General features: G+C 41.2%; 1 protein-coding gene across 5 annotated transcripts; it reads right to left on the reverse strand.

Annotated features, from left to right (window-relative positions):
• Positions 1-3,023: 3,023 nt before the first annotated feature.
• Positions 3,024-14,876, reverse strand: slbp (stem-loop histone mRNA binding protein). Of its 5 annotated transcripts, none has more exons than XM_061788066.1 (8): positions 14,663-14,876; positions 13,463-13,549; positions 8,322-8,435; positions 7,537-7,608; positions 7,223-7,345; positions 6,975-7,130; positions 6,684-6,894; positions 3,024-3,538 (listed from the first exon to the last, which is right to left on the reverse strand). In XM_061788066.1, the coding sequence occupies exons 1-8, from the start codon at positions 14,719-14,721 to the stop codon at positions 3,467-3,469; spliced, it is 894 nt and encodes a 297-aa protein (XP_061644050.1). In that variant the 5' UTR covers positions 14,722-14,876; the 3' UTR covers positions 3,024-3,466. The 5 variants fall into 5 exon arrangements, with proteins under 5 accessions (XP_061644050.1, XP_061644049.1, XP_061644048.1 ...); XM_061788065.1 differs by having other exon boundaries at positions 7,537-7,602; positions 13,463-13,582; positions 14,663-14,875; XM_061788064.1 differs by having other exon boundaries at positions 13,463-13,582; positions 14,663-14,874.
• Between the last annotated feature and the right edge of the window lie 3,064 nt (positions 14,877-17,940).

The following is a 17,940-nucleotide window of genomic DNA, read 5'->3' on the forward strand; positions in this document are numbered from 1 at the left end:
AAATTTGAAATTCATATTATAGGGATGCACGCCACACAGTCAGGGTGAAAATAGTTCAGCAATTTTCATAATATATATATATACATATATATATATATATATATATATATATATATATATATATGTGTGTGTGTGTGTGTGTGTGTGTGTTATATATGCCTTTATTAAATACGTAATTATAGTATTTTAAATTATTGAAACAGTCTCAGATCCAGAAATCCAAAGTCAATGACACCAATTCAAAAGGTTTTTGAAGCAATTATTCAGCCACTGACAGACAATGCCATTCCAAACTCGTAAATGTTTTGCTTCCCAACATGGCCGCCTCGCAGGCACGTGGGGGCGTAACCAAGACGAGTGGGCGTAACCACCAGGAGATGCTGCACACTGCAGACAGATACAATAGGACAAAAAATAGCTCCAGTCTGCTGCCCTGTGAAGGAATAGTAGTGCAGTGTACTGTAGTCAAATTGCAGTTAATATTGTGCACTGAGCAGCTACACGATATGAACTCATTTGATTTGGGGATTAAAATACAAGTTAAATATTCAACAGATGCTGTAACTATGTTGAACGTGTTCAACGTTGTGAATGAGCGATCCTATTCTTAAATGCAGAGTTGTCGATCCGTCCGTTTTCTGTACCGCTTCTCCTCACGCGGGTCGCAGGCGTGCTGGGGCCTATCCCGGCTATCTTCGGACGGGAGGCGGGGTACACCCTGAACCGGTCGCCAGCCAATCGCAGGGCACATACAAAATAACAACCATTCACACCTACGGCCAATTCAGTCTTCAATCAACCTAGCATGCATGTTTTTCGGATGTTGGAGGAAACCGGAGAAAAGCCACGCAGGCACGGGGAGAACATGCAAACTCCACACAGGCGAGGCCGGGATTTGAACCCCCGGTCCTCACAACTGTGAGGCAGATGTGCTAACCTGTCGCCCAACGTGCCGTACCACACACAGACGTAATTGGGAATATTACTCCACGGCGGACTAATATATGCGAGTGGATCGGCCTGAGGTTCCGCCTGTGCGCTCGGGACCTACTTTTGGACAAGTAAAGTAGTCCTTTACTCAGTACTTTAGTCACTATTTCACTGTGTACTTTTTAAGTCATGTCATTTTTTCGAGGAGTACCTTTTACTTTCACTTTATTGTCAAGTAACAGCCCTCTTGAGGACAACATTTGAGGACTCGACCCACCTCTGGAGCGGACTTCCTCTAATGCTACTCTTACGTTTGAGCAACATTTTTGCTCAACAGATCAGCCCGTGTCGTATTTGTTGCACTGGTCTTTTGTATTTTCGCATTTGAGGTGCTGCGGGTCGTGGTACCGGTTGCGGTCCCAGCGGAACCGCGAAGCACACGTAACATCGGCGACAAGAGTTGATCTGCTAGGATAGGAAACGCAATTACAATTATCTAATTAGTTTATGGACGTTCATGTTAAATGTATTATGCGACGGTGCGATGTTCTGGATTATCTCACAATGCGGAACGAACTAACTTCAAATTCAGAAATGGACAATAAAAACAGAAAAATATTGTATTTACTATTTTCCTGGAGGATGCATTTGGGGTTAGCCTTTGAAGTTGGTAATAGTGAAAAATGAAGTGAAACTGACAATGATTTGAGTCCATTCTTTTCCAGAATGAGTGCTTAAAGAGGAGGATGCTATTCATGTGGCACAGGTGGAGATGGGCCCGGCTCAAGCTGAAGGCCAAAACAAAAAAGCGAAGAAATGTGCCAAATTTGATTTCAATCTTACGTTTGCACATCAACGGTGCAAATAAATGCTTTTTTGCATGTATTTGTTTGTTGTTGATTTTGCCTTATTGTACTCTTCAGTCTTCCAGATTGCTTAATTTATGTTAAAATAAAATAAATTTTCTGCAGGGGCCCGGGATCCCCCCAGACCCAATGTATTTTTTTGTCAACTTTTTCAAACCTAATAACTTCACAGCTTAATCGCAATTAACTAGGGATATGTCAATTATTGGCCGGGACGATTATCGGCGCCAATATTCGACTTTTTGTCGCATATCAGCATTTTTTTAATTAACCGACAGCTGACCAAGAGATCAATTAAAAACTGGGTAAACTTCAGGGAACAATTTACTGCATTTCCATTTTCCGTTAACGTTCGAAGAGGTGCTGCCGATCCTCATAGGAACTTCTTGCACTTTTCGTTTGAATATAGAACAAAGAGAAAGATTATTTGAGTTACATTGAAATTTTAAAAACTGTATTTACTGTAGAAAACTTTAGGGAGCTATTTATGGTTTAAGTTTTCATTCCATTTCATAAGACATGCTGCTGAGCCTGGGAGCTCCCTCCACTTTTTGGTCAGAATTCTAAAACAAAGATATCTACAAGATTAAAAAAAAGAAAACTGTTGCAAATTTGAAAAGCTATTTAATGAACATGCTCAAAAACATTTAAACAAAGTGTTGGTGTTTTCATTACTCAAAATTTTAACTATTTTCTACTGCAAATGAATATCTGTTCCAAACGGTTATCGTACTTCTTTACTACCAATAGTTTGCCTCGGTCGGCCCTGGGAAAAAAAATCTCTCGACAATTAACTAATGTAATGCACACGTACTGTATACATAGTGGAGACTTACTCCAGAGAGAAATGTTACTCCTCACATCATACTGGGTGATTTACCACAAAGTTTGGAAAAAGACTTGCAACTTTGGAGGCGGTGGTGCTCAGATGTAATTAAAAAAAACTTAGTCAGTCTGGCATGCATTCCAATCGCTAACCAATTACAAGCGACGATTCCCCCGCCTCAAGAGCGTCACAGGTCCCCTGCTAAAATTAAAGTCTCAGGACCTGAAGTGGGAGTTCAACATCAACTCCATCCTCATAAAAGGCCCAGCAGAGGACGTACTTCCCGCGGCTGTCGTCGTACTAGAGTGGCTCCAACTCCCGGAGACAAAATCAGCGTGTTTTTGACATACTTGGCAAATAAAGATGATTCTGATCTACTGTATTAAAGATGGTACAGCATACAAGTTTTCTTTTTTTTTTTTTATTTCAAAGTCTTTACAAAGAAACAAACACCGCAAAACGTTACATTTCTATTAAAAAAAACAGCAGCCCAGTGCCGTTTCACTTTTAAAATTGTACACTACTCACAAATTTGACAACCATTAAAATGAAAACATTTGTTTTTAACTTCCCCCACATTCCACAACAGAATGCATTGCAAGTGCTTCTTTGAACACCAACATATAAACCAATTACATGGATAGAATACTGTAAAGAAACAATCCCTGAGTCATGTGTATATTTGTATTTGTAACACAATGTGTATATCCAATAGTACTTACCTGGATCAGAGGCTTTTTTTTTTTTTTTTTTTTTAATATATATATCAGTTTTACTGTTGTAGGGAGCGAAAGTAAAATATTTGAGATGTGCATGAACATTCAACAACAGGGTGAGCAATTAGCTAGGCCATGTCAAGCTCTGCTGTGGTTTCGGTCTTCTGCATTTTGACTGGAGTTCCTGCGCAGTCATCATCCTGAAACAACACATTCGACACGAAATCCTTCACATACAGGAACCCATGGCCATCTACTCATCATCAATATGAACTACACGAGCAGTTATTGTGCCCAACAAAATGTAAACAAAAACAAATGGACTCAGAACATCTGAAAAATTGAAGCGTTCAGACATTTGTTTGTCCCCTTCTGCCCAAACAGTAATGCACACTTTAAATGATGTCTGCACCAGTACTGTATGGGCTCATGTTTGTTAGCATATTTCAGTCAGTGAGCTGATATTAGTGCCCTACATTGTCAACGGAATTCTGTTTTTAATAAGTAATCATTTTAAGGCGGCACGCTGGACAACTGGTTAGCATATCTGCCTCACAGTTCTGAGGACCTGGGTTCAAATCTGGCCTCACCTGTGTGGAGTTTGCCTTTCTCCGGTTACTCGGGTTTCCTCCCACATCACAGAAACATGCACGGTAGGTTAATTCAAGACTCTAAATGGCTTGTAGGTCTGAATGTGAATAGTTGTTTGTTTACATGTGCCCTGCGATTGGCTTGGCGACCAGTTCAGGGCGTACTCGCCCAGAGTCAGGTGAGATAGGCTCCAGACTTTAGTGAGGATAAGCGGTGTGGAAAAATGAATGAATGATCTGTCAATTATTGTCATTCAATTAATCGGAATAAAAAGATTTTATTTCTCTCCCTTTATTCAAAAACAGGACATCATTTGAAATTGACAGTGCACAAAATGCCCAATTTGATTATGCAGGTCAGTAAACAGACAAAAATGTTGTTTTCCAAAGTAAAAGAGGTTTGCAAATGTCTCACTTTCATGAGAAAAAAAGGTAAGTCTCCTTTATTAAATAATTATTTACTATTGAGAGGCCGAAATTCAGATTTAGACAATTCCAATGTTCATGCTGATTATCAAAAATTGTTCTATTAATTTGATTCATCTAGTTGTTGGTGAATCTTTGCAACTCGTGTTGAAAATGGCTTGCTCTCTTTGCCGTTGCAATGTTAATGGCTTTTTTGGTTTCCTGAAAAGTGAGGCTTTTGGAGATGGGAGGATTCGTCCAACAGACATGAAACAGTTTGAGCTTCAAAGGGAGGACCAACGTCATTAAACACTACGGATTAAAAATTAATTTAAATTAATACTCGACACTAAAAGCTAATGCAGAATTAAGTATGAGTAAATTGTGTAATACAGTCATGGAAAAATGATGAAACTAGCTTGTTTTCTGAGTTTCAGAGTGAGAGAGTGAGAGAGTGAGAGAGAGAGAGAGAGAGAGAGAGAGAGAGAGAGAGATTGCACTTAGCCTAGCTCCAATGAGCTGCACAGATAACATGGAAATGCCACAACAGAACCAAAAAGGAGCATCACTAGCGGGGGCGACTACGTCAGAGAGAATTAATGGGAGAGTTGATCCAACACATCGTGTAAGACGATGAGAGCGGCTACTTGACCAACAGAATAAGTAGCCAGCAGGCGAGCTGAAAAAGAAAGGATTTATGACGGGTGCAAAACAGACCCGCCCGGGATTCGACCTTTGGCCAAGCTACGGGTGACGGATCCTCGTGAAAGGGAGCCATTTTCAAGTAACAAGAAAATCCTCTGTACGGGGACGCGGTCGTTAAAACGCACACGTCCTCGCTTACCAGTTCAATAGATAGCTTTCAAATAATCAAATTGGATTTTTTATTTGTTGGACTATTGTTTTGGAATCGTACAAGGAGTAACGATTCAAATTGATTCAATAAACCTCCCCCAATGTCAATACGAATAGCGATTAGGGTTTTAGCGGGGGGAGTCTGACCACTATTTGATTACATACTTTCAAGGTGATCCTATTTTGAATTAATAAAAATAAACATAAAAGTTGTTTTGTCACTTTTCATTCCACTGCTTTAGATTTGTCATGGTATCCTTTCAGTATCAGTATTGAGGTAATTTATGCAGGTGTAGTATTGAAGTCAGAATTTTGGTACGGTGACAGCACTTTCTGACGTCGAGCAAGTCGTCAACACCAGCACCTCCAGAAATTAGTGGCACTCCAAGTACCACTAATTTACATTAAAATAAACATTAAAATACAGTAGCGTAGTAGGCAAATGTTCACGGAAACCGAGGCATAAGTTTTATTTCCGAAAAGAATATTATTGGAAGCAACTGTAACATTATACATTGTCAACATTAAAACTCCACTTAAATGTAGAAGAAAAAACAAAACTCAATAACCTAATTAAAATGGACTGCACATTAGTGGTGTCACGGTACCAAAAGTCTGACTTCACTATTTTTAATCAATTCAAAACATTACGATAAACTTTGTTATGTAATAACGGAATTGGCTAATTCGTAACAGACATTTTTAAAAAGAATTACATCAAAACCGGCATTATCAAGTCTCTGCGCCCTTTGCACAATGATCATTGCACCGGACTATTGCAATATTAGTCATTCGAACTGCTCTAAGTGCTAGAGGACTCTGCATCTTTTGCACAATTGTCAAAAACAAATGAGCTATTTTCATTCTCATTATATTTGTCCAAACAAAGATACCTTTAATTGCACCTGGGATTAAAAATGAACAAGAAAGAAGAAACACAGTCTAATATTTTTTTCAGACGATATTCATTATTTCTAGATTTATACATACTTGCATGTAATACTGTGCAATTCGAGCTTTTAAGGTTTTCAGTCGAGCTTTTAGTGTGCAGTGCTCTTGTATTTGACTGCATTTGGTACTTGGTACAAAATACCTCCGTAGGGTACTGGTACTTTCGGTACTTGGTGCAACACTACTGCACATACAGTAAAAAATTTAAATTGTACCTAAATGTTTGAAATCAAACAGTTTTAAAATGTATTGTACTTAAAAAGGTTAAATACAACTGAAATGTATGTAACAAATGTACTATACTGGATTCACCTCAAAAATGCAAGTTCCTGTAACATTATGAAGTTGGAACACTGAATTCAGTGAATTACTGCGCAGGACTCGAGTTGTCTTTTCGCCAACTAATAAAACATTGTCTAATAGTTTCATTTTTCAACTCCATTATTGTTGAAGTCTTGAAAAATATTGAAGAAATCTAAAGTTGTGTCACGAAGACCTTCATACCACTCACAGGAAAAAAAAAAGCCTTGACAGGATAAATCACCTCTACAAAAATGGACCTCTCTTCCTGAATTTTCTCCCAGCCCCTGACCACGGGCAGAGAAAGCGAAAGCGCCATGTTTCCGGCACGGTGCCGGAATCTCACCTCCAGTGACAGGTTGTGCGTGGTGAAAGAGCATGTACCATTCCCGGAATCTGATAATATCGGAAAGTCCAGCTCGATGTCCATAACGTCCTCACGAAGGAGCTCCTCACTGCGAGGGTAAAGTACAACGCATAAGAAAAGAATACGAATAGTTTTGGCTTGGAACCGAAAAGTGAAACATTTGCTTACACGTTATTGGCATTGGCTTCTCCTCCCTCTTCTGCTGGAGGGTCCCAGGCATGCAGTTTGACCTTCCACAGTTTGATCTGCTGGTCCCAGGAACGCCGACTGTATTTCCTGAATTTATTGGGAGTCTTTGGATGAACACCTGGCTGTCGCAAGTGCCTGGTAACGGAAGAGAAAATAGCTACAGTAATACCAGGTTGCAGCTGCAGTTTCTGTGTTATTTAACGTGTGGGTCTTTCAAATGGACCTACTTGGGAACCTCTTTGATATATCGATCATAGGCCAATGTGTTCTTGCCGTAGTTGATCTGTTTCTGTCGTCGTAGCAACACAGTCTCGTCCATTTCTACGTTTTCACCCTCTTTGGAGTCACAGCTGCAGAATCATTGGGAAAAATTAAAGTCGTGATGGCCAAATACATATTCTAACAAAAAGGTTTTAATTATCTGTTGACACAAGCACAAATCCGATTGCAAATTCATATTGCAAAAATGCATCAGAAATAGTGAATTTAACGAGTGGGGGAAAAAAAAAAATAAATCAACTAAATTGGAGGAGTAACACACCTGCCAGAAGAGCCAGAAGATGTCTTTCTCTCTCTCTGAGTGACATCTGCAGCAAGTATCCTCCTCCTGTAACTGAACAGCAAACATAAAGTGGGTTAGAGAGGACTGACTGTGTAACATGATGGCTGAATCAGTCAAAAACATTTGACTGTATAATGCCACAGCTCAAGCATTGAAAATTCTCATCAATTATTACCCATCCAAGTGTAGTTGAAGGAAGCGCTATATTTCATAAAGGAACAAGGAGTTAGTGTTGTTACGATATCAACATTCTGACTTAAATACTATACTTGTATAAAGTATCTGGATTACGATACCATGTGAAAAAGCTCAAACATCAGTAAGAGGAGTAGAATCTTGCCGCGCTGTTATTGTGTGGGGCTCCATGGGCTGAATAATGTACACCAAAGTCTACCGCAGCGCACTCGCTATCGACATACAAATACTGGACATATTTTATAGGAGGGACTAATAAATCGCTCGAAGCAAGGATACTTTTTTGAGGGAGACCGTTCATTATCTGCCAATTCTATGCTATGTCACATTCAGCTGCACAGAAGTACCAGGACTAAAAAAATATGTGGTTTCGTTTTTGACCGCGCGGTATTGCAGTACTTTAATAGTACCGGTACACTGTGCAATGCTACGAGGAATTCTAAGTAAAAGTCAGCCTACATTTGCTTTACGGACTATGTCATCCACCTTAAAACTGGAGAGGGAATTGGAACTTGTTCTGTAAATACACACAAGCGGGTCAAGAGATAGTAAGAGAAGCAGTATGTTACCGCTGCATGTCTCTCTGCACATCTCTCCTCATTTCGTCATCCTCCACCTGGCTGCCCCAGTCAGCCCGTCGGGCACACCGAGACACTGGGCCTCTGCTTTCTGGAGTTGTAAAACTAGAGAAGAAGAAGAAAAAGAAGGCACAAATTAACACCTTATCACACGGGCATATTATAGCTGTGCTTCATTTTATACAGCGAGCCCGAAACTGAATACAGAAAGAGAGAAGCCACAGTGCACTACATCTCGTTTGGCTCTCACAGTGATGCAGTCTAAATCAGTGATTCTCAACTGGTGGCTCAGGACCAAAAAGTGGGCCGCGGACTCATTTTTGGTGGATCACGGACAGTAGGCGTCATACATTTTTTTTTACGACAATATATTTTCCCAGGAACTGTCACGATAAACGATGAGATTGTTGATGTGATATTAGAGCATAATAATTCAAGTACATCCTTTTAAAAAGAACAATTTACTTAAACTCTACATTTAACATTTGCATTGAAAGAACAATAAATAAAATATAAGATAAAAACGAATCACCACAACAATTGCGCTTAAAAAAAATTCTAAACTTTTGACAGGTATTTGAGTCATAATACCTTAACAACTGCCAATCATGTTTCATGTAAACGACAGTTTATCGAGTCTGAAAAGAACGATCGTGTCAATTTTTTAATCGATAAGTCGATATAGTATTTATCGAGACAGCAGGGCTGCTAACCTATAAAAATTCACTGCCAGAACAATGTCCAAATTTCCATTATTTTTTTTATTTTGTCAAGAACATTTCCATAATCATAATCGTTAATAAACTATATCTTCTATATGTGTCATTTTAGTGTTTTTATGACATCAATCTTGTAAAGGCGGACGCAGTTGCAGCCTGAATCCAAGTACCAGTATATGCGATTTCGATGTTCCATCATCAAAAATATCTGCAATTCACCTTTGCCAATTCTGTTTTCAACCCTGGTAGCAAAGAAAAAAACGCAAGTCTAGTAAAGCAGATGACCGCATATTCACGACCATAAGGTGCACTTAAAAGTCTGAAATTTTCTCCAAAACGGACAGGGCGCCTTATAATGCGGCGCGCCTTGTGTGTGCACCGCGTTCCAAAATCTGTAAATAATCTTGTGTGACTTCGATGAGCGCTCCACTTGACTGACTGGGAGCATTTCCTGACGACACGCTGCTTATATTATAGAGGAAAGGCGGACGTGACTGAGGACAGCATGCGGACGTTAAAGGGGGAAGGGTGTGCGTGAAAGGGGACGCTAAAGGCACGCCCCAAGTAGGTATATAGTGCCAGTATGTGCATTGTGCAAAACGTCAGTTCGGCTAAGGACCTCCGAAGATGGCACCTACGAAGAGACACGCGTACGAAGCACAGTTTAAACTGCAAGCTTTCAGTTACGCGGAGGAACATGGAAATCGAGCAGCCGCGAGAGAATTCAAGATCAACGAATCCATGGTTGGCAAGTGGAGGAAGCGGAGGTGGCCGATGGATTAATGAGCAAAGAACAGCCGGGCGAAGCGTCTCTAGAGTCACCATTCGACTGAGGGCAATACCTCGGAGCTTTCCATCATTCCGGGCGGCTTGACGAACCGCTGGACATCGGTGTAAACAGGACGTTCAAAGTGAAGTTGCGAGCGGCGTGGGAGCGATGGATGACAGATGGCGAACACAGCTTTACGAAGACGAGGAGGCCGCGCCGGGCGAGTTACGCCACAATTTGTGAATGGATTGTGGATGCTCGGGCTAGCGTGTCTGCTTGCACTGTTGTTCGAGCTATCAAAAAATAACGAGTGTACATTGTTAACTACTTCAATAAAGTACAACCAAACTCAGTTTTGCTCCCGCTGCCTTTTTAAAAACATTGCTTTAGCATGCTACCGTATGGTTTAAGCTAGCGTATGTTTTACTATGCCTCCGCCCAATAATACGGTGCACCTTATGGTCGTGAAAATACGGTAATCAGCTCTCAAATGGCAAAATTAAAACTCAGCACTCTATTTTGCAAACAAACAACATTGCTGATAGACTGAATTAGATAGTTTGTATGCACAATAGTTTTGGTTTCTACAACCCCAATTCCAATGAAGTTGGGACGTTGTAATAAGCAAATAAAAACAGAATACAATGATTTGCAAAACATGTTCAACCTATATTTAATTGACTACACTACAAAGAGAAGCTATTTAATGTTCAAACTGATAAACTCATTTTTAGGAAATAATCATTAACTTAGAATCGTTCCAAAAAAGCTGAGACAGGGTCATGTTTACCACTTTGTTATGTAACCTTTTCTTTGAACAACATTCAATAAACGTTTGGGAACTGAGGACACTAATTGTTGAAGCTTTGTAGGTGGAATTCTTTCCCATTCTTGCTTGATGTACAGCTTCAGCTGTTCAACAGTGCGGGGTCTCCGTTGTCGTATTTTACGCTTCATAATGCGCCACACATTTTCCAATGGGAGACGGGCCTGGACTTCAGGCAGGCCAGTCTAGTACCCGCACACTTTTACTACGAAGCCACGCTGTTGTAACACATGCAGAATGTGGTTTGGCATTTTCTTGCTGAAATAAGCAGGGGCGTCCATGAAAAAGACGTCGCTTGGATGGCAGCATATGTTTCTCCAAAACCTGTATGTACCTTTCAGCATTAATGGTGCCTTCACAGACGTGTAAGTTACCCATGCCATTGGCACGAACACAGCCCCATACCATCACAGATGCTGGATATTGAACTTTGCGTCCATAACACTCCGGGTAGTTCTTTTCCTCTTTGGCCCGGAGGACACGACGTCCACAATTTCCAAACATTTCTCACGCACTTGTTCACAAAGACGTGAACCTGGCCCCATCTTTGCTTGTGAATGACTGAGCAATTCAGGGAAGCTCCTTTTCTACCCAATCATGGCACCCACCTGTTCCCAATTAGCCTGTTCACCTGTGTGATGTTCCAGACAGGTGTTTGATGAACATTCTCACTCTTTTTTGCCACCTGTCCCAGCTTTTCTGGAACATGTTGCAGCCATAAAATTCTAAGTTAATGATTATTTGCTAAAAACAATCAAGGTTATCAGTTTCAGCATTAAATATCTTGTCTTTGTAGTGTCCAGCCATCCATTTTCTGAGCTGCTTCTCCTTACTAAGGTCGCGGGCGTGCTGGAGCCTATCCCAACTATCATCGGGCAGGAGGCGGGGTACACCCTGAACTGGTTGCCAGCCAATCGCAGGGCACATACAAACAAACAACCATTCACACTCACATTCACACCTACGGGCAATTTAGAGTTGTCAATTAACCTACCATGCATGTCTTTGGGATGTGGGAGGAAACCGGAGTGCCCGGAGAAAAGCCACGCAGGCACGGGGAGAACATGCAAACTCCACACAGGGATTGAACCCCAGTCCTCAGAACTCTGAGGCTGACGCGCTGACCAGTCGTCAGCATGGTGATGCTGCCGTCTTTGTAGTGTATTCAATTAAATATAGGTTGAACACGATTTGCAAATAATTGTATTCTTTTTTATGTATGTTTAACACACCGTCCCAACTTCATTGGAATTGGGGTTGTATTTTGTGTGATGCACTTCTTGTACGCCTACAAAACGTACATGGAAGAAGAAATGTAATTACGCCTTCGCTTGCAAGCCATTTATTTTCGATATTTATTTCCTCTATCCACAATTGCTCTGGAAACGATGCAAATTTCCCCACTGTGAGACTAATAAAGGTTATCGTATAAACATTTATTAATAACAATAATAATATACTTTTAACCTGTCCACGTTCTGAAGAGACGTACGAATTAATTTCCGGTTCAGATGTGGTGTCCTGTGTGGACGTGTATCTTTTATATCTCTAAACACGTATTAATTGGCCTGTTATTTTGTTGTTCAAAGTTGGTCACTTCAGCCAGACCTACAGTATGTGTAAGTATATACAGCAAGTGTATTGTTTCACCAAATCACTTATTTCGATGTTTTGCGACTGTATGACACGATAGCTTAGCAATTAGCATTGCTTTGACATCGTCTTCGCCTATCCACTCCTCATCCTCCCCTTTTGTAAGAAGTGTAGCTTATTCGCTACCATGGAGGCAATGATCAGTGACTTAAGGCCTCTTTATCCTCCCGCGCCTGCCTTACATCACGTGACCGACGCATTGGGCCGCGAGGCCCCCAAGCGTCACTTGACGCGTACACGGCAAAAATTGTTGCTGCGCGTAGAATGCCGCAGTGATCATCTCTCGTGATTGGTCCGTTTTAGTCACATGCTGTGATGACGTACTCAGCGTTCCACTTGGTTCTACATAACATCTACGCCGCCGCCTTCTTGATCGATTTTGCAGCATAATTAAACGTTTCATCCGGTCATCTAGGTCCATTGTTCTAGCAGACACTGTTCCACAGTCGCCATTGTTGTTGCTTTGTTCCGGAAAGGAAAAACGGCTACCGGAAATGGCCAAAAAATGTAGAGGAAACTCCCTGTGGTGTCCTAGCCAATACCAGCAGTAGCGACACCCCCGACTTGGAGGAGAACTGCAGTACATTTTCAAAACTGCGCACGTGGGTTGCGCTCTAGTATAAAAAGGTCAACTGCGTGCGGGACAGCCGCAGTGACGTCTGGGCGGTAAGCCTTTATTTCCACCTCTGCGGCTTGGCAGTTGGGTGGTACTCCTGAAGAGTAGACTGAAGGGAGAAACCCCCAGAAACAAACAAGAACTTAAAGACGGCGCAGTAAAGGCCCGGAAAAGCATTTCAATTGAAGAATGTAACAGTCTGGTGAAGTCAATGGCTCGCAGTTATTGCAAGTAATGGTCACGCCACCAAAGACTAAATGTTATTCACTTTAAGTTAATTTAATCATGTCTGTTTCAATAATTTTGCTCACTTGAGAAGTGGGTGGCTTCAATCAAAAGGTACTCTGTCCAGTGTTGTTTATCACATCAGGATGTAAATACCATGAAATGAAGCCGGAATTCTGAACTTTTGTCTCATATTCATCTTTGGATCTGAAACCCATGTTTTCAGTAAACAACAAAAACAAAGGAATTGACCTTGCCGTTCCAATACTTTTGGAGGGGACTGTATATACAGTACATCTATAGAATGCAGACATACACGCTTACCTGGCATTTCTGTTGTTCGTTTCAGTGTCATCTTCACCATTAACATCATCGCTCCTAGAGCGCAAGCTTCCATCAATCCCTCGTTTCCTGCAATGGGACCACTGTGATGAGCCACGAGACCTAAAAAAAGAAATAAAGACGTTCTTATAAAAAAAATAAAAGTTTGCCCTCACTATATCACAACCGTATATACATTTACAACCCATAGACCATATTGGGGGCGGGGGTCGCTTGATATCATCTCTTAAATTAAAACTCTTATGAGCTTTTTGTTGCGCTCATAGTTGTCCAAACAAATGCACTTTTAGTTGTACCAGGCATTAAAAATGAACAAGAAACTGAAGAAATAAGGGTGGTGTAATAATTTTTTCCCATGACTGTCCAATTAATGTTATGGGCAATATGCATTCACAATGATGTATGTGTATTTATTTATTTATTTTTTTTAATATGCTTTAAAATTAATTTTAAGACGAGACAAAACAGTGAGCAGGGAAAATCTAACTTTCTACACTATATATAGTACTTCCAATGTCAGCCGTTTGTAAAACATTCTACACACACTTTCCTTGGCTGACGGGAGAATAATTAATTGGGGGTGGGGGGGACTGCATTTGGAACTGCCCCAATGGCAGTTCGGTGACAAAAAATACCATGGCAGTAGCCGCACAAGCCATATTTGCAGAAAAAGCCATGTGTTGGTTCAAACAATTTGAAATCCCTCAAATTCTTAGCACATACATTTGTATACTAGTATGTCAAGAAAATAGTATATCGCGCTTGGTTTTGTTGGACACAACAAGCGGCCATTTGTTTGTCCCGCCATTTGCTGGCTACTTCCGACTTGCTGTTCGGCCATGTTTAGCATTTGCTCACATCGCAAGTAGTTTCTTTCGTGCTCACTGTCGGTAGCACTGTTACGCTCAACTCGCCGTAGTCAATTCCACAACGGCCCGTGTTCTGTGACCACGAAGTTCAATCAGAACAAAGGAAGAGCAAATGTGTTCATAGACTAAAAAGGACCAGCTAGCCCAACTAACCGAAAAGACGGCCATTAAAGTAAGATCCGTTGGACGTGTGGCTAATACACGTTTACCACACTGACACGGAAAGTCACTGAGCGACACAAACCAACAAAGACTGGAGGTGCCCATCTTGTCGTTTCAATTTCAACGATAAAGGTCCAGTCAATACAGTTACCTGTCCCTTGGCTCGGTAATGTTCGCGTCACATCTTCCACCTCTGGCCAAGTCAGACATCTTCTTCTTCTTCTTATTTGGAAGTGAATGCTGTTGTAAATGATGCAACAGAAACCAGCAGTGAGTGCAACCTTCCCGGGTCTGGCAGGCAACAAACACCCGCCAACACTGGAAGACGCGCGGCCAAACTGTACAAAACGTCACATGACCGGAAAGGGCGGGTCTCGCGTCACAGCTATTTCTTTAAAGTGAAAGCATATCGATATGAACAAAGCATCGGTTATAAATGCTCACTATTATGGGATGAAGCTTCCAATCATTGTGTGAGGGATGTTTTGTTTTTTTCCACTTTTCTATTGGAATAATTTACAGTGTATGAAGCTATAGACTGTAAAACTACTTGGTGTTTTTCCTCGAAAATATTGAATTGAAAACAGCGTGAGGTCACTTTTAAAAAAGCTGCGACATATATAAGATGAACATTGACTCACTGTGTTCTGTCTGTGCTAAAGCAGAGGGAACAATACTCCCATTTGTTCTGGGATTGTATTTACACTCACATTTTTTGGATTGACAATCATTTTGTCAAGTCAAAATATGAACCCTCGGGAAAAAAATGTGGCCATGTTCTTTTTGGATTTTACAAATCTGGCAATGTGAATTTAGATAAACTACATGTCAAGCTCCTCTTAATTTTTTTGAAAAAATGTCATATTCATTGTGTAAAGTTTGCAAGTCGACGGCCAAATTATGTTTTATGTAAAACACTACTACGTAAGTTCTTCTTTGAACCCCAAGGCTGTTTGGACCATTAGACTTTGTAAGGACTGCAATTTATATTTTTGTTTTGGTGTATTTGTCTATATGTATGGTGTTAAGGACGTAATATAATGTCAATGTTCAATAGATCTTGGAACCTTCAATCGTCCTTGCGTGTTGGTTTTCTTTGTCCAAAAAGAGAGGGAAAAATAAGACACCAGAGGGCTGAGTCTCAGGGTGCATTCAATCAACTTCACACCAGAGTGCAGGTTCACTGAATGACACACCTTGTTTATTTGAGCTAACTCCTTTTTTCCCCAATGGAGCTTTTGAAGTATTTCTCCCAGGCAAGCTGTAGATAGCTTCGGAGACAGTTTGTCGCCTTGCCTGGCCCCTTTTCCTAGACTTGTTCGCACTCTTTCATCATCAATTCGTATTGAACCTGAAGAATCGTCGTCTATTGATCGTAGAATGTTGCTGTAGGTCGGCTCTGTCCCTCGATTTACTAGCGCCTGCAGTTTCGAAGTGGTGGTGACTGAGTCAAACGCTTTTTCATAGTCGATGAAGGCATTTCGTACTCGTTGTGTCGTTGGATTATTTGTTGAACTGTCTGTATGTGCCTTAAGCATTTCAACAGAAATGTCATCCAGACCACAAGCTTTTCCTGCCTTAAGTGAACTAATAGCATTTTCAACCTCTTCATTCAGGATACATGGAACTGGGTCTGCTTTTAGCTTTCCAGTAATCATTCGGTGAGGGTCACTGTATAGGTTTGTATAAAGTTCTTGAACTCGTAAAATTGCTTGGCGGCTGTGACATATCATTCCATCTTCCATTTTCAAACCAAAAATTATTTTCTTTCAGCGAATTAATGCACGTTTTACGTTTTTTTATTCCAGTCCCGCCTCAAGCGTTTTCTGAACAAGACCAGCGTTGTAAGTTCTCAATTCTTTTCGGATCTTTTTCCCGAATCGTCTTGCACAGTTCAACATATTCAGTTTTGTTGACAATGCTGCCCCTTTTCTTCATGTCTCGTTGCTTTTTCATTAAGTCGAGAGTCGCTTTAGATATTCTGGACGTTGTCGTCTTTCTCGTTGATGGCGCTACTTTGTGTGCAGTTTGAACAATCCCGTTTACAATTTCGTCGTCGTGTGTTGACAGATCTGTGTCTTCCAGCGTTAGAAGAGCTTTAAAGCGATTAGCCAAACATATTTGAAACTCGTCTGTCATGGTCTTTGTTTTGGTTTGGGTTGTGTTTAGATTTGTTCCATGTATATATATATATATAAAATAACAACCACCACCGCTTGGCATCATGCGGGTCATGGGTGTGCTGGAGCCTATCCCAGCTATCTTCGGGCGGGAGGTGGGGTACACCCTGAGCCGGTCACCAGTCAATCGCAGGGCACATAGAACCAACCATCCACATTCACACCTATGGGCAATTTAGTCTTCAATCAACCTACCATGCATGTTTTTGGGATGTGGGAGGAAACCGGAGTGCCCGGGGAAAAGATGTGCTAACCAGTCAGCCAGCGTGCCAGCTATGTGTGTATATATATACACACACACACAGTGGTATTCAGACCCCCTTAAAATGTTTACTCTGTGTTATATTGCAGCCATTTGATAAAATCATTCATTTTTTTACCACAATGTACACACACCACACCATATTGACAGAAAAAAAAACTGAATTGTTGAAATTTTTGTAGATTTAGTAGAAAAGAAAAACTGAAATATCACACAGCCAACCCTTTGGTCAGTATTTAGTAGAAGCACCCTTTTGAGCCAATACAGCCATGAGTCTTTTGGGGAATATGATGCAACAAGTTCTTGACACCTGGATTTGGGGATCCTCTGCCATTCCTCCTTGCAGATCCTCTTCAGTTCTGTCAGGTTTGATGGTGAATGTTGGTGGGCAGCAATTTCCAGGTCTCTCCAGAGATGCTCAATTGGGAGTCAGGGTTCTGGTTGGGCCATTCAAGAACAGTCACGGAGTTGTTCTGAAGCCACTCCTTCGTTATTTTAGCAGTATGCTTAGGGTCATTGTCTTGTTGCAAGGTGAACCTTCGGCCCAGTCTGAGGTTCTAAGCAGTCTGCAGAAGGTTTTCGTTCAAGATATCCCTGTACTTGGCCGCATTCATCTTTCCTTCGATTGGAACCAGTCGTCCTGTCCCTGCAGCTAAAAAACACCCCCACCACCACCATGCTTCCCTGTTGGGACTGTATTGGACAGGTGATGAGCACTGCCAGGTTTTCTCCACATATACCGCTTAGAATTAAGGCCAACAATTTCTATCTTGGTCTCATCAGACCAGAGAATCTTATTTCTCACCATTTTGGAGTCATTCAGGTGTTTTTTTTAGCAAACTCTATGCGGGCTTTCATGTGTGTTGCACTGAGGAGAGGCTTCCGTCGGGCCATTCTGCCATCAAGCCCCGACTGGTGGAGGGCTGCAGTGATGATTGACTTTTTAGAACTTTCTCGCATCTCACGACTGCATCTCTGGAGCTCAGC

The sequence above is a fragment of the Phyllopteryx taeniolatus genome, chromosome 10, assembly GCF_024500385.1.
Source record: "Phyllopteryx taeniolatus isolate TA_2022b chromosome 10, UOR_Ptae_1.2, whole genome shotgun sequence".
NCBI lineage: Eukaryota > Metazoa > Chordata > Actinopteri > Syngnathiformes > Syngnathidae > Phyllopteryx > Phyllopteryx taeniolatus.

Excerpts from the sequence above, each read along its gene's own strand:
- slbp (XM_061788064.1), bottom strand. The coding sequence starts at position 14,721 with ATGTCTGACTTGGCCAGAGGTGGAAGATGTGACGCGAACATTACCGAG. Across the intron at positions 13,583-14,662 it reads ATTACCGAGCCAAGGGACAG|GTCTCGTGGCTCATCACAGT; the intron begins GTAACTGTATTG and ends TTCTTTTTTTAG. Across the intron at positions 7,609-8,321 it reads GTGCAGAGAGACATGCAGCG|TTACAGGAGGAGGATACTTG; the intron begins GTAACATACTGC and ends TTTGCTGTTCAG.